Genomic DNA, 16,562 nt, shown 5'->3' on the forward strand with positions numbered 1-16,562 from the left:
TTCTGCTGGAGTTACCAGGATGGTTTCGACATTGTCTGTTTCTTCTATCGAGATTTTATCGCTCATGCCTGCAATTATGGCCGTTTTTTTTCCTTACGGAATTTTTTTGTTGTTTTGGACAAGGCGGTATGGCTTACTGATGCAACAAGAGTGGCCTCGAGAGGTGGAAAAGCTTCCTATGCTGTGCCATTTCCATTACTTAGTGGAGTTGCTAACGCGATAGCACCTCCCATCTTCTCTGCTAAGGTTCTGGATGGGCAGGTGTCCACTTTGTGGTCTATGGCACCACATTTCAGGCAAGCTGCCTCACACTTGTCTTGGTTGTGGCCTGCTTTGAGGCAGTTTTTACACTTCACTCGAGAGCAGTCCGCCCCAAGATGAATGAAGGCAGCACACCTGAAACATTGTTTTTTTTACTCCAAGGTAGTTTACCATTACCCTGGCGGATCCAGTGACGACAAAGTTTGGGACAGCCCTTTTCATCTCGAGCGAGATGTTGACTTCGCCCGACTTCCATTGTCGGTTATCTGCATCATTGAGAACTTGTACGTTGCGTACAATACCCCATTTCCCGAATACTTCGTGGATGATTTTCTCGTCGTTTTCTATGTATTCCAAAGGGAATTTGGGGATTTTCAGCAGTTTGATAATGCTCCCCACCATGAATTGAAAATTTGCTTTCCGTTGCATTGGAATCCTTCAAGTAGTTTGTCTCTGGTTTGTGCGTTCCTTACTACCACTTGGAATCTGCCACCTCCAAAGGCAGTGAAACCAAAGATCTGGTCTGCACCGACGCTGTTGATGAGGGCTTTAGTCAAAAGTCGAGGTTGTAGGTCGGCGTGAGCTTCAATGCCCAGGGTCCGAGTACGTGGAAAAACATTGACCATAGCTGGTGAGGGGAGCCTACACTATTCCCGCCACTACCGAGTGTTTTGATATTGCCCCAGTCAGGGGTTTGCTCTATCTGTCGCTGGTCCGTTAATATCACGAAATCCCGGTGGGATCCGTAACCGATATTAACTTCTCAGAACAGATACTACAGTCTCACTTAGCTTGGTAAACTTTGTAAGAACAGATACTACACTTTGATCTTAGCCAAAAGGTCAAGAATAGCTAAAAGGTCAAGAAGCGATTGTTATTGATTTGGACAAAGCATTTGTTTGCATCATTTAAAATTTAAAACCAGCTAAATGTTATTGATAATACAGACGACGTGGATTTATCATAGAGAAATCACTCTAATTTTACTTTCGAATTTAAACTTAAGTATTACAATTATCATAAAAATATTATTAAAAAAATTATAAAATAATATACAAAGGTAAAAAATAGTTTATTAAAAATTTACTTATATTTTTGTGTATCTGAAAAAGGACGCGAAACAGTTCTTTATCGAAAATTTTACATTTTTTGAGAAGACATAAATAAAATTAAGGGGATAAAAATCCCTTATTGTTTTTCAGCCAGTATGCGAAACTCTAAGCTCGAGAACTACGATCTAAGAGTTTCGTACCGAAGATCTATCGGCGAATCCAAGCGTAAGTGACCACCTGGTAGTACAACACCAAGGCAACTCGAAGCAAAGGTGGAGCAAGCTCTCTCACTCGCCTTGATATTTTCTCATAATGTAAAAACACAGCTCCTAAGAGATGTAATACTGCCTTACATTATGAGGAGAAGTCACAACCCAGAACGGTTTCAACCTTTTTTGAGGTCTCAAAAAACGTTGAAACCTTTGAAACCTCAACCTTCGCTTCGAGTTGCCTTGGTGTTGTACTACCAGGTGGTCACTTACGTTTGGATTCGCCGATAGTTCTTCGGCATGAAACTCTCATAGAGCGTAGTTCTCGATCTTGGAGTTTCGCATACTGGCTGAAAAACAATAAGGGATTTTTATCCCTTTAATTTAACTAACTTCGCCAGAAAAAATAGCCGTTTGGCTTTTCATCTAAGACATGAATTAATAAATAACGCTATATTTCAAATATTTCAAAGGATTTCCTAACAATGACAAAGCAAAAATGAGTTACTAAACCACTCTTTTTTATCTGTTGGCGATATTTTAACAACTTTAATGCGTTTTCATGGGATTGCAAAAGATAGACTGTTTTCCTGTAACACTCACACAACTTTCGAAGCTGTTTCAACTGATATTTTATGTACGTCAAGGATTGTTTACTCTTTATTTGAATGACGAACTAAGATGGAATGATAGTGCTTTATATTTGAAGGTGTAGCACATCATTATTCTACCACGTTTCTTCTCTTCCACCCCCCCCCCCCATTACTAACGATGACACACCAAATTGCATATAATTTAACTTGCTGTAGAATGTTTCTTCCGTCATAAATTTCCAATACAGTGGTGCCTTTACTAAGAAAAATCAGTTATAATATTGACCAAGTTTCCAGCATCATATTGGCTCATATTTTTTCAATGTATAAGTTATTTTGTCTTCTTGTTATTGGGGGCTGTTTGGCGTACCAAGTCCGAAGTTTGCCAGCGAATGTGACGATTGAAGTGGAAGATGAAACGAATCCTACAAACGCCACGTCTGAAGAACCCCCCACGTCTACTTTGCCCACCGAGTCTACTCTGCCCACCGAGTCTTCTGCGACTCCCATCGTAATACCAATGAAATATGAATTTAAAATAGTTATAATCGACGATGAATCTTCGGAGAAATCCTCAGAGAAATCTTCAGAGAGATATTCAGCGAAATCTTCAGAGGAATCCTCAGCGAAATCTTCGGAAGAATCTTCAGAAGAATTCTCGGGAAAATCATCGGGAAAATCCTCATCTTCAGAGGAGTCAGAAGAAGACGAGACGCAGCATTTGGGAGAAGGTGACAGAACATACGGGATGATGCCTATTTTCGATCTCGACAATCTTTATAGCGAATTAAAAATAATTAGAGGTAAATATTTGTTTAGCCTAAAATATTAAGTTTTTCGATATAAAGATGATTGTGCATGGATAGAGAGAGAGATAGAAGAGCAAAATTAGGGAAGGTTGTTTGAAACCTAGTACAGAATCCTGTTATTATAATCTGCATTAAAACGTGGAGGAAAAGTATATTTGTGTACAGCTTACGCAGCTCAACAGTAACATACCTATTAAAATAGGCCTATATAACGTCTTCTAAATTTAGCTATGACAAAATAAAGTAATAACAACTTAAAAGTATGTGATTGCTTTCATTTTTTTTTTGTTTGTCCTACTATTTTCATTTTCAACTGTCCTACTATTAACAACTATGTAATTTCATGTCATGTATTTCTTGCGCCTTTAGTTTTAATCACTAATATGGAGAGATTCCTGTCATTCTAATAATTCTTCATTCATCAGTACTATTTAAAATAGCAACAATTATTACAAAGCAAAAAATAGCAATTAATCTTAATAAACAGTTTATGAATATATTCGTATACAGTACGTTTGGCCGTGTAAGTAAACTTCACAAATTTAAATTTACCCACCAACTGGCATGAAGACACTATCACCTATTTATCCCGCTTATCAAACTGAACATTCTGTGATATATCATCATAGAATACAAGTAACATTTCGAACATTTTCCCCTCAGGCTTTTTACCTAAGCCAGATCGCCTGCTGAGGTATGTAAGCGAAGAGTCTCGGGTTCGTAACCCATCAAGCATACTCTTTGAATCAAACTGTGGCATGGATATTTAAAAAAGCCTTTAAGAGTTATTTTCAATGAAAATCACTGAAACTATATGAAAAAGCACGTTTGTTCGCTATATAACGCAAACTTGTGCTTTTCATGTAGTTCCCGGTCTGCATAGCATTGTTATAATACACACGACAAACTTATAATAGATCTAGTTGGAATTTCCTCCAACTTGATAATATAATTAAATTTTAAAAATTGATTGTTTTTGTTTTTAATTTCTAATAAAAGATGACTCTTATCTAAATGGTAACGTCCGTTTATTTCTATTCTTTTCTTCCTTTTAGCTGAAATGAAGTACTTCAAAGAACAAAAGCCCTTTTTACCACCTGATTACAGAAATAGCGATGCTAAGATGGTAGACATCAATGGCAATAAGTTTCAAGTGAATACGATGACTACAAATTACGAAGATGAAGGCCCTCAATTTCGCATCAGCGTTACTCAAGTGTCACCAGAATACAGAAGAAAGGTAAGTGAATGCCGTTGATTTATTTATTGATTTAACAAAGTTCCTCGTTTCTGTATCCTTCTGGTTGTGATATTTGGTTGGTTTGGAGTTTCACACTTTAATTGCGAACAGATATTGGCCGGTTTTTGCAATGCTGAAAAATAAATAACTGTATAAAATAGAAAACCTTTTACACACTCCTTCTATAAAAGCTTCAATTCGATGTGTAATAGTTCTGTCTGAAAAGTTACTGTAGTAATCGTAAGTTAATATTTCAGCGTATAGAAATGTAAGGATAACTGCATACTTCGTTTTAATGTCCAATTCTCAAACCGGAAAAGATTTCGTATTGATAGTATAAATAAAAAAATAAATAAAAAGAAATAGAAATAAAAAGCTAACAAAATAACTTAATTATTATTAAACATCAAAAATTCTTATTTATTTTTATTTTTCTTATAAATACATTTGTAAAAAATGATTTTTCTAAGTACACCATTTATAAAATATTATACTTATTTTATATATTTTTATATATATTATCTTTAAAAACTTCTAAGAGTGATTGATAATAACTTTTCAGTTCCTTATTAAGCCATTTAATTAAGTTATAAACATTTTCTAAAATTTATAAATAAATATTGTAATGTATGCCTTTATCTGAAAAACAATATTACCAGAAATTTGATATACACAAAAATATTTGAACACCTAATTGAGGTCAAAATATGCGTTTTAATTACATTTCTAGTACCGAGTGGGACCACCCGGTACTAGAAATCTAAAAATTTGGCCTGAATGACAAATATCCTTTGGGGCATGCGTTCAACTAATTTTCAACCAATTCGGCGTTGTAATTCGTCCCAAAAATGTTCGATGGGGGTTGGTCTGGACTATGAGCGAGCTAGTTCACACTTCGATGTTGTTTTGTGGAAACCAGTCTCAGACACGTAGTGCAGTAGGACATTGAAGAAAAAGTTGAGATTTTAAGGGAAAAATTACGTGAATTAAGCGATAGCGTCAATGCCAGGATAATATGAAAAACAAGGATATTAGGAAAGAACCTGACATTGTTAGCTTCAGGGATGCGTGAACAGAACTAATCTCAGATAATAGGGTCACTTAAACAGAAAGGGAGAGGAAAGGTTAACGATGCCTGTTTGATGTCCGGATGGCGAGAAAAATACCCACAGAAACAGAAAATCTAGTTGGATTCATGCAGTCGGAATATCTTAGAAGACTGAAATAAAAAGATCTCTCAATATTGAACTTCTTAGAGATAACAGGATTAATTTGAAGGAAAATAATGTGAAATTCTAATGTATATAACATATAAATGAATAATGATGACTAATATAACTGCATAAGTATAATTATTTGATTAATATAAACATTTACCGTAATTATAATTGTATCTTATCTCTCATACTTTTCCTAATATCTTTCTCTCAGTAATATATTTCAAAATTTTATCTCCTACACCACAAATATTTCTATTAAATATATTTTGTTTAGTTTTTCTGATTACTGTCTGTTTATTGCAGAGATCAGTAGAAGCCAGGGCCATGTAATTAAGGTAAAAATGATATATATAAATAAATTTAAGTTATTATATATATTTAATAAATATATTTAATAATAAATTTAAGTTATTATATATATATATATACATATACATAAATTACATAAATTACATATACATAAATTAAAATTTAAATAACTAAATATATACCAACAAATGATATAACTATTTAGTAAAACATGTATGTATATAAATATAAATGTATACAAGTGCAGTACTATACTCACTGTTTATTTAGTTATTACTTTGATATGATGGGAAATATAGGTGTCATGTTTTTTGGTTATGCGATGTCGACATACAGCAATATTGTACTGAATATGTTTGCATTTTGTTGTATATTATATATGCCACATTTTGCAATTATGGCTAATTTTTTGAGAGTAAAGAATATTATACAGTAGATGGCACAACATTGTACTTTGTATGATAATTAGTAGAAAAGAACACAAGAAGCGGCCTTATTCTGTTGACATTAAGTAAACTCAGAGAAGATGCTCTTACTAGATGCCAATGAAGAATCGATTCCTTCTTCCATGGTTGGCCTTAGCTGACTGGAACTATCTGTTTATTTTTTATTTTTTTTGTAAAAGTATAATCAATAAATACATATATATGTCCAATCATATATTGATATTCTATGGCAAAATTATTTTGGTCGACTCTCATTTAAGACATAGAATTCAAACCTTCTAACTAGTTGCTGTAGAAAATCTTATAGATACTTGGAGGAATCCGACGTTGAATTTTTTTTTTTTAATAACAAAAAACATTTCTATAAAAAAAATAGTATTTTATATGCAAATCTAAAAATAATATTAATTAATTTAATTGCATTGTATTTTTTATTTATCAATATTTTATTCACATCATGCTGAAATACTACATGCTATCTAACAGCAAATCAGAATATTACTCTTAACTTCTTAAAAGAACTAGGCGATGGACTGAGTCCTTGACTCTTTATCCCGTCATCTGAATGAAGAAATCTGTGTAGATGGGGTGTTATTGAGCTGAAAGCTCTAGTCATGGCTGTGTAACAGCAATAGTCGAGACTCAGTTAAAACTTCATTGGCTACAGCATTGTCATTCGTTACCCTGGAAGTCCGATGTTTAAGTAAAGGCAACTCTAAATATTCGGACGACCCCTAGACCACTCCATAGCGGCCGAAAGACTGTCCAACTTAGCCTTGGCTCCACTCAGTGACGGGCTCCCCCACCACCGAACAAACCCGCTTATATTCCAGGGAAACGCATCCGCCGACAAAGCCCCTCACCGGGCCGTGCCGGAGAACACTCTCCCCGGAGACTCAAAATTTGTTCCCTCAAGGCAAAAATCTTAAGAGAGTGAAACTCACACTCTCGAAACAGCGTCCCATGGGGTAACAGTAACAGAAGAGCCTCAGTTACAACTTTGTAACAGCATTGCCATTCGTTACCCTGGAAGCCCTAAAAAGGACTTTTTCCTCACCCGCTACCAATAGTACTCTTAAGTCCTTAAAAGGACTGGCTTAAAGGGGCTAAGCAAGAATGCTTTGCATATTCCCCGTTATATGTAGAGGACAGTGTAGGGATAAGGTGTTATTGAGCTATATAAATAAAGCTCTGATCGTGGCAAGAGGGTAAAAGCAATAACCGATCCTCAGTTAGAACTTCATTGACTACAGCATTGCCATCCATTACCCTCCAAGGGTAGTAATCATCGCATCTCACGGTCGATGTTATATTCTCTTACTGTTAAATAAGTTTTTAAAAGAACTGGGAGATGGACTGAGTCCTTGACTATTTATCCCGTTATCTGAATTAAGAAAATCTGTGTGGATGGGGTGTTATCGAGCAAAATGCTCTAGTCATGGCTGGGTAACTGCAATAGCCGAGTCTCAGTTAAAACTTCATTGGCTACAGCATTGCTATTCGTTACCCTGGAAGTCCTGAAAAGGACTACATCTCTCCATCTAAAATCCTTTCCTGTTACTTCTTATAGTCCTTATAAGGACTAGCTTAAAGGGGCGAAGCAAGAATGCTTTTCATCTTCCCCGTTATATGTATAGGACAATGTAGGGATAAGGTGTTATTGAGCTATTAAAGCTCTGATCATGGCAGGAGGGTAACAGCAATAGCCGAGCCTCAGTTAGAACTTCATTGGCTACAGCATTTTCATCCATTACCCTCCAAGAGTATGGGCGTCCAAGAATTGCTTCTATTCAGTGATGTTCGTCACCGCATCTCTTAAGTTTACTAAAATGCACCTTATTAATTAACATATAAATATTATTATGATGTGTTTGTTTATATTTTGGGTTTCCAGTAAAAAGAAAATATAATAGCTTAATATTGGGATTTTTAATATTTTCTTTTAATTGCTTTTGATTATTATATAAATTATAATAATTTCTTTCAATGTATTGTTGTAATTCAAGTGTTACAGCATGTCCCAAGTTAATTTGCGAATTATAAAATAATATTGTTTTATTTTATTTTTTCAGGCACCTCATATAGCAAGAATATAGCCGGAAATAAACCTTATTAAATAACATCTAAATATCATTATGCTGTCGGTTTATCTTTTAGGTTTTTAGGGAAAAATAAAATAAAATTTTCCTATATTGGGATTTTTAATATCTCATTTTAATTACCTTTGATTTTTAGATAATTTCTAATAATTGCTTTACATATATTGTTATAACTGAAGTGTTAATAAACATTGATTCCAAATACATATACAGTACGTCAAAAGTTATTTTGCAAATGAAATAATGTTGTTCGCATTAGGACAGTAAATACAGTAACAGAGTCAACTTTTTTTTTTTTTTTTCAATTATCATTTCAGCGTGAGTCATGAAAATTCTCAAAGGCGATTACAGTGGTTTTTAAATTGCAAGACTGAATTCTGGACAACTGGATGTTGTTATAATTGAATTACAGCCTCTTTTTTTTTTTTAAATAAAATAAAATAAAATAAAATAAAAATTTAAAGATTCCGAAAATAACAACGCTTATCGTTGGATAATAAATATATAAATTATTGCAATTTTGTATGTCTATATGGAATGGAGGCTTCTGTGTTTCTTTTGCAATAAATGAACAAATACACAAAGTACATATCCGCGTAGCTTGGAACACGACATGTGCCAGTTGATTACATGCCATATGGATATGAAAAGAAAACAGTTCAGTATTTTATTTTTGTTATTTGTATAAAGAATGTTGAAAGGGCTACTACGAAATATGAAATAGTTGTTACTTATTTCTAGATTTTTGTGATATTTTACAAAAATATAAATAATAGTATATATTATATAAATATAATATATTATCATGTAAATTTATTTATTTATGAAAATTACATTAATTTATATAACAATATATAAAAATGAGTACATAAATTATTCACACTTTTTTTATTCGGAAGTAGTCGATACACAAAGTCCTAACTTTGTAGAAAACCATCGGTGGAAAAGCATCTCGTATTCACTTTGATCAAGATGGCCAAGCTGATATTCTGGGAATAAAAAAGGATATCACCATTACACGACAGGGCGCAAAATAAAATACCAGTGTTAATACATATTTATGTTAACGTACTAATTTACTTCTAATTCTACTGACTAAATATGTATTAAAATTGGTATTTTATTTTCAACGAACGGAAAGTTAATTTATACCGCTTGTTCCAAAATCGTCTGCTTCTGTTAGTGTAAAATAAATTTCATGATTTAATAACAACTTTTAACATCAACGAAATCCCTTGAAAAATACAGAAGCATTCGATCAGATAATATTTAAAGTGAGAATACAATATTTTCTTACGAAGTAATGAATAAGCATATTTCTTTGGCAATGTTCCAACAACAACAAAACATATTTTTAATATTTTTCTCTTTTTTTACCTTCTACAGTACATAACTTCCTGCTATGTTTATTTAGCGGAAATCATTTAGCTGCACACAAACAAGTGACACAGCACTTGTGTGGTTTAAAACATCAGAAAGCTGACATCGCTCTTCAGGCACATGCGTACTTGTACGTTCTTGAATTATGCCATAATCTTGCAGCCCGTTATGAACAACAATAATTTCCTGTTGCCATGGAAACTATTTCGGTGTATTGCTGTTCTAAGAAATATTCACAGTTTGCTTTCATTGATGATTTACGGGATGAATATAAACCTTAGATTATTTTACAACGTGATTATACTTGAGTCATTCTTTCCACGAAAAGTCGCTTGCACCTTATCTCTTCTAAGATAGCCAGAATTTACTGGAAATTCAATAAATTACCGATTTCAGTAAGGCAGTGTATTTTTTAAATATTTTCATTGGCGTTCATGATTTTATTAAAAGATATTTGTCAGATTTATTTATTTATTTTCTTTTTTGCTTTTTTCTTAGAAAATTTATATGGCAAACATTCCTGCGGAAAAAAAAAAAAAAAAAAACTTCAGAACTACAAATATTATTAACTTTATTCTTAGTAATTTTTTTATAACGATCTTCATCAAAGAAAGAAAAATATGAAAAATATATTCCAAATATACAATGCGAGTTTGCAGTTGAATCCTGACGTTGAAGCAAATATATTTATATTTATATCTTTACTGCTTTGGTTTTATTCAAATAGGCTTGGAGATAAAGGAAGAATTAAATTAAACCTAGGATAAAGGTGTAAGTTGTATATTTTTTCACTTTTCGGGACAGTATTTTGATTGCAGAAGATTTTTGATCTTGGCTAAGACGAAAACGTAGTATCTGTTTACTCAAGGACAAAACAATTTCGCAGTGTCTAGCATTATCATCCACAATACAATGATTCGTTTATTTATTTATTTTTTTTTTCATTGCCATAAAGATTCCACGGAGAGTCACCCAAAGGCAGGAGGCTGCGGAGGTTAATTGTTTAAGGCAGTGGTCGACAACCGTTTTAATACGAAGGGCGCAATACTGCGGGCGCCATGACGCTCGCGGACGCTTCGCTGCCGACTCCTCCTGATTTAAATAATTAAACTTAAAATGACAATTGGCATGAATGGTTTTGAAATGCCTTTCTATATTACTTTTTTTTTAGAAATAGCCACACTATTATTGTATAATAAACAAATACATTAGAATACTATTCGAAAAGTTTATTAGAAAAGTTCATATTTAAAAGGTTGCTGACCTCTGCAAGATGTGCTTTACATTTATGGAAAATACTAAGGAAAGAGGCTTGGAGCTTGCTCCACCTTTACTACGAGTTGCCCATAAGGCACTACTTATGCTTGCATCCGCCGAAACTTTTAGTTTCTATATATTCGGCACTAAACTTTTGTAGTTTCTATATTCGGCTATGAAATAATGTTGGATTCAATATTCACTTAATTGGTACCATCCTGTATTATATTTGAAGTGTTTTTTCTTTATGTTTTCTTGCATTTTAGCACATACTAGTAATGAATGTATCTCTCGGATATACTGAGATACATACAATAATTTCTCTGAGGGCGCACTAAAAATTCACTGATGATGTCATGGCGCTAGAGGGCACTGCTTTGCCGACTCCTGGTTTAAGGAATTGTTTCTCCGGCTTTAGTTTAAATTGACTTTACGTTTGTCCTTACGGCAAATGCGATAATTTTTAAAGCATAAAATGAATATTTGTGAATATTTTCTAAATTACATAAAGTATTCTGTTATCGGAATTAAAATATAAGCACCTTTTTCTATCGAGATTTGGTACGAAACAGAACAAACGGAAATAATGTGAGCAAAGATGAAAACCGGATCGTTTCAGCATTTAACTGGTACGCAGAACGTTACTGTCTATAAGGGTGAAGCATAATGCTTTTATAATCACTGCTATCTGATAAGATTTCTGTGTAGGAGGAAGTTTATGAGCTACGTGTTCTACCCGAGTGGGTGCAAGTTATAGGATCTAGGATGGCCTTAGGTCTCATTTATTTAAAGAAATCCATTGCATCATAGTTTGCTTCTTGTTGAACTAATTCATTTGGATGTGAAGACGATTTTGAGAAGTACTTTACTGCTAAAGATTGCAGGAAAGAGTGGGTATAAGGAATATTTGTGTCCCGATCAGTGGCGGCTTGTACATAAGTACTGCGACACTGCAGTACCCACCAAGGAAAAAACGAAAAAATGAAATTTTGTTTGTGTTTATAAATAATAGCAATGCTTACAACTAGTGGTGAGCTATAAGGGACTCGCGCGAGCCCTTTGTTAAATTTTTCTGAAATTTGCGAACCCCTTGTTCTTCTTGTTTATTTTTTTATTTTTTCAAAAAAGAATTTTTTTTAAAAAAACATATTAAGCGAAAAACTCATACGGAAACCTAACAAAAGTGTATAGATTATTTGGAATTATTGTTTCAACTCCTCTATAACGAATACGCCCAAGTTTGAAAATAAAATAAGCGCATGCGCTATCTTTACCTTTCTCCCTTCTGGTAGCCAATCGTATGGCCAGTAGCCAATCAAATGTTTTATAAAAGATTTCATTCTTATCATATATTTTGATAGTTAAAAAATGTTTTTCTTATGTAAGATAAATTAACACAGTTGATTGTGTGCAAATATTTCAGGTTTAGATAATGAGATATTTGTTTAAAAATGATAGCCTTTACAGGTTGATTGCCTCTCATACTTTTTGACTGGAATTTGTACACAAGCTGTATTAATAACAGTTTTTGTGTGAAATGCAGCTTTTTTTTTTTTTTATGCTCGACGATGCGATCCCTTTGTTAAAATTTCCATAGCTCACCACTGCTTACAACATTATATAAATGCATTATAACATGTTAAAGGTTACAGCTTATGTTTCGACATTGATTGAATAGTTAATAATTGGAATTGTTCGATTAACGCTTTAGATTACGAAACAAATGCACTCTAACGCAGTGTCGGAATTATCACGTTGGTCAGTTCCGGCTAGACTCGCCGATATTCGTTTGCACTTGTCACTGCACGTAACAAGCGAATCTGACTGCTCGTGTCGCTACAGCTATATTGCATGCTTGCGCGCGTTATTTCTGTGTACGGAACTTTTATTATCGGTGTGTGTTCATAATGAGGGTGAAATATTTTTAATAAAACAATTTTTGTAATGTAAATTTACTTATTAATAAATTGGATACTTATTAGGAAAAAATGAATTACTTTTTCTTATTTTGTATATGCAGCACCCCCACCTTAAAATTTTCACCGGCCGCAACTGGTCTCGATGAAGTTGAACATTTTTGATATACCCTGGAGTATTTAAAATCATGCGTAGGCATTTATTTTGCACTCTCTGCAGTTGAAGGATATTTGTGCTTGAAGTGTGGCTCCAGGCGGGGGACGCATAAGTGATAATGGGTCGAATCATCAGCTGGTAGAGGAGAAATTTGATTTTGGTATATAGTTTACTATTCCTATTGATAAGAGGAGAGCTGTGCAATGACTTTTGATGCCTTTATACATGAGGCTTTTGTATGTGGGTTGAAGGTTAGTTTTCTGTCCAGCAGTACACCGAAATATTTGACTTCTGCTTTCCAGGGAATTTTGATATTAAATAGGAAGATGTCTTTAGGAGATATTAAATTTTTAATGAACAACATGGCAGTACTCATGAATACTCATGAATTTAACTGATAATAAAGCTCTGATCATGCCAGGAGGGTAACAGCAATAGCCGAGCCTCAGTTAGAACTTCATTGGCTAAGGAATTGCCATCCATTACCCTCCAAGGGTATTGGATTGAATGTATCAATCCTCTTTTGAATCCTTTAACTGATAAATGAGGTTTGAAAATGCTAAACCAATAGATATCGTTAACATAAAGAGGTATGTTTAAATTTTTCAATGATATTCATAAATATAATTATTTTTATTATACATCAACTATATTTTATTTAAAGTATCAAAATTAGAAAATATATAATATAGCCAATTATTTAATTATTAAAAATTACTCCTAGACAAATATAATTTTCTTTAGTTTAGACTTTTCTCTGTTCAGCAGACATTAGAATCAAAAATGATCTCAAAAAAACTTTTCTCATTGGCGTAAACCAAGTAAATCTTTCAGCAAGGCTTTAAAGTTACGTGTGAAAACTAAATGGTTTGCGAATCTGAATGTTAGTGATTTTTTTCTTCTATTTTTTGTAATAGACATTGCTATGCAAACAGTTATTCAACTGATGTATTTCGTTTTCATTTTTTTTTTTTTGTTGTTGTTGTTATATTTAAAATCAGTAATCTCGACGTAGATTCTGCATTGAAGTTATCGTTTGTTTTAAAACTATTTTTGGTTATTAAAAGATTGAAATGTATTATTATAACTTTAATTTTAATCAAAATGTATGTAATATTTTTTTAAAATCTTCTGTGAAATTTAAAAAAATTTCAATACACCATTTACATTTTATTAAATATTTACAATATTTTATTACCAGAGCAAAAATGAGGATTTTGGTGGTTAAGGATGATCGACCGTGAGATGCGGTGATTGATTTTATATGAGATGCCCATATAGGGTAACGGATGGCAATGCTGAACCAATGAAGTTTAACTGAGGTTCGGCTGTTGCTGTTATCCTGGGTTAATGAGTTCGCTCTCTTAGGTTTGCCCTAAGGGAGCAATTGAGTCTCCGGGGAAAGTGTTCTCCGGCACGGCCCGCTGAGGGGTACTTGCCGGTGAATTATTTTCCTCGGAATATGAGCGGTTCTGCTCAGTGGTCGGGGAGCCCGTCACTGAGTGGAACCAACGCTGAGATTAGGACGGTCTTTCGCCCACTATGGAGTGGCCTAGAGATCGTCCGTATTTTTGAGATTTCACCTTTACTTACATAGTCGGCGATTGATTTTATATGAGATGCCCATGAAGGGTAACGGATGGCAATGCTGAACCAATGAAGTTTAACTGAGGTTCGGCTGTTGCTGTTATCCTGGGTTAATGAGTTCGCTCTCTTAGGGTTTGCCCTAAGGGAGCAATTGAGTCACCGGGGTAGGTGTTCTCCTGCACGGCCCGCTGAGGGGTACTTGCCGGTGAATTATTTTCTTCGGAATGAGCGGTTCTGCTCGGTGGTCGAGTTTCACCGAGTAGAACCAACGCGGAGATTTGGACGGTCTTTCGCCCACGAATGAGTGGCCTAGAGATCGTCCGATATTTTTGAGATATCACCTTTACTTAAACATTCGGTGATTGATTAATACCCTTGGAAGGTAATGGATGGCAATGCTGTACCAATGAAGTTTAACTGAGGTTCGGCTGTTGCTGTTACCCCCTTGGGCGATGAGATTCGAGAGTTTTTGAGTTCGCTCTCTTAGGGTTTCTGCCTTAAGAGAGCAATTTGAGTCTCCGGGAAAAGTGTTCTCCGGCGCGGCCCGGTGAGGGGCTTTGTCGGTGAATTATTTTCTTCGGAATTTGAGTGGTTCTGCTCGGTGGTGGGTTTCACTGAGTGGAACCAACGCGGAGATTTGGACGGTCTTTCGCCCACTATGGAGTGGCCGATTTTTTGAGATATAACCTTTACTTAAACAGTCGGTGATTAATACCTTTGGAGGGTAATGGAGGGCAATGCTGTAGCTAATGAAGCTCTAACTGAGGCTCGGCTATTGCTGTTACCCTCCTGCCATGATCAGATCTTTAATTGCTCAATAACACCTTATCCTTACACTGTCCTCTACAGATAACGGGGAATATGAAAAGCATTCTTGCTTCGCCCCTTTAAGGAATGAGGATATTTTTATTCATGTTGAAGATATTCCACAAGAGCACAGTTGCCGTCTTTGAATAATTTGAGCTCTCCAACTAAATCCTGTTAGAATCCCTCTGTAATTGGTGTCTGTGTGTGAATGCCTTTCGGTGCTGGATGTATGTGTAATGTTTAAGATAGCATTCAGAGATTAACTAACTCTGAGCCCAGTCGTACAAAATATTCGCTAGGTTTACAACCTTTTGTGAGGATACGCGTAAAATAATAAAAAGCTCGTTCTGTTTCTTTTTATTTTTTGTTTTGTACTACAGTGATAATTGTATTGTCAATGTATTACATTGACAATACAATTGTAATACTTTAAAAAAATCCACCAATTAACATTTAATTAAAATGTTAACTGAAAATAAATATTTTTACTTGTTTCTTCTTTGAAACATAAAAAAAAAAATTTCAATACCTCAGTGGCTTATTCTTGATAATGAACCAAAAGACGAAAAATTTCATAAATACAAAGAATGTCAACAGACGAACATTCTTGATACAAATGAAATTAGGCCTAACAAAACCTCACTATTAGAGTTAATAAATCCAGGAAAGCGATCTTGGAAGTTAAAAAAATGCGAGGCGCATAGCCAGTAGGTTAACCGCGCGGAGATAACCATAATTATAATCGGCAATGGCTTACAGTTTGCAACGACAAATGAAAAACCAAAGAATTTCAGAATGGGCAGATGTGTGAAAAGCAACATTTAAAACAAAATTTGCAATGCCCATATTTTCTTAAAAGTGAAATTCGTAGAAGTAGTCAATGAGATTGTACGCGTTGATACATACTGTCCAGAATTCTCTCTGGCCATACAATGTCAGCATTGGTCCAATACTGTACGAATTTTCTCTTCACCAAGAAACGGATTTTCCTAGGTGAAGAAAGAAAACATGAATGCAACGAGGAAATTAATATTGACACTGATGGGAACATAATACCCGGAAGCGTTGTTGTTCTTTTGTAACCTGTGACAGACAAATTATTACATAAAAACGTTGTTTTAATTATATCCTACCTTCTATTAGCTCATATAATCAGCAGATATATATATATATATATATATATATATATATATATATATTGTTCCACCTTTGCCACGAGT

General features: G+C 34.3%; 1 protein-coding gene and 1 pseudogene across 1 annotated transcript; one reads left to right on the forward strand and one right to left on the reverse strand.

Annotated features, from left to right (window-relative positions):
* Window positions 1-949: 949 nt before the first annotated feature.
* LOC150098694 (U2 spliceosomal RNA) lies at window positions 950-1,115 on the reverse strand (annotated as a pseudogene).
* Window positions 1,116-2,326: 1,211 nt separating this feature from the next.
* Window positions 2,327-8,444, forward strand: LOC150098695 (uncharacterized). The gene is made up of 4 exons (XM_090405668.1): window positions 2,327-2,918; window positions 3,980-4,164; window positions 5,688-5,719; window positions 8,212-8,444. Exons 1-3 carry the CDS (start codon window positions 2,438-2,440, stop codon window positions 5,712-5,714), a joined length of 693 nt encoding a protein of 230 aa, XP_090261794.1. The 5' UTR covers window positions 2,327-2,437; the 3' UTR covers window positions 5,715-5,719; window positions 8,212-8,444.
* Window positions 8,445-16,562: the final 8,118 nt, after the last annotated feature.

This window comes from Typopeltis vanoorti, chromosome 15, assembly GCF_054136105.1.
Source record: "Typopeltis vanoorti isolate ZY-2024b chromosome 15, IOZ_Tvanoo_1.0, whole genome shotgun sequence".
Taxonomy (NCBI): Eukaryota; Metazoa; Arthropoda; class Arachnida; order Uropygi; family Thelyphonidae; genus Typopeltis; species Typopeltis vanoorti.

Excerpts from the sequence above, each read along its gene's own strand:
- LOC150098695 (XM_090405668.1), top strand. The coding sequence starts at position 2,438 with ATGTATAAGTTATTTTGTCTTCTTGTTATTGGGGGCTGTTTGGCGTAC. Across the intron at positions 2,919-3,979 it reads CGAATTAAAAATAATTAGAG|CTGAAATGAAGTACTTCAAA; the intron begins GTAAATATTTGT and ends TCTTCCTTTTAG. Across the intron at positions 4,165-5,687 it reads CACCAGAATACAGAAGAAAG|AGATCAGTAGAAGCCAGGGC; the intron begins GTAAGTGAATGC and ends TGTTTATTGCAG.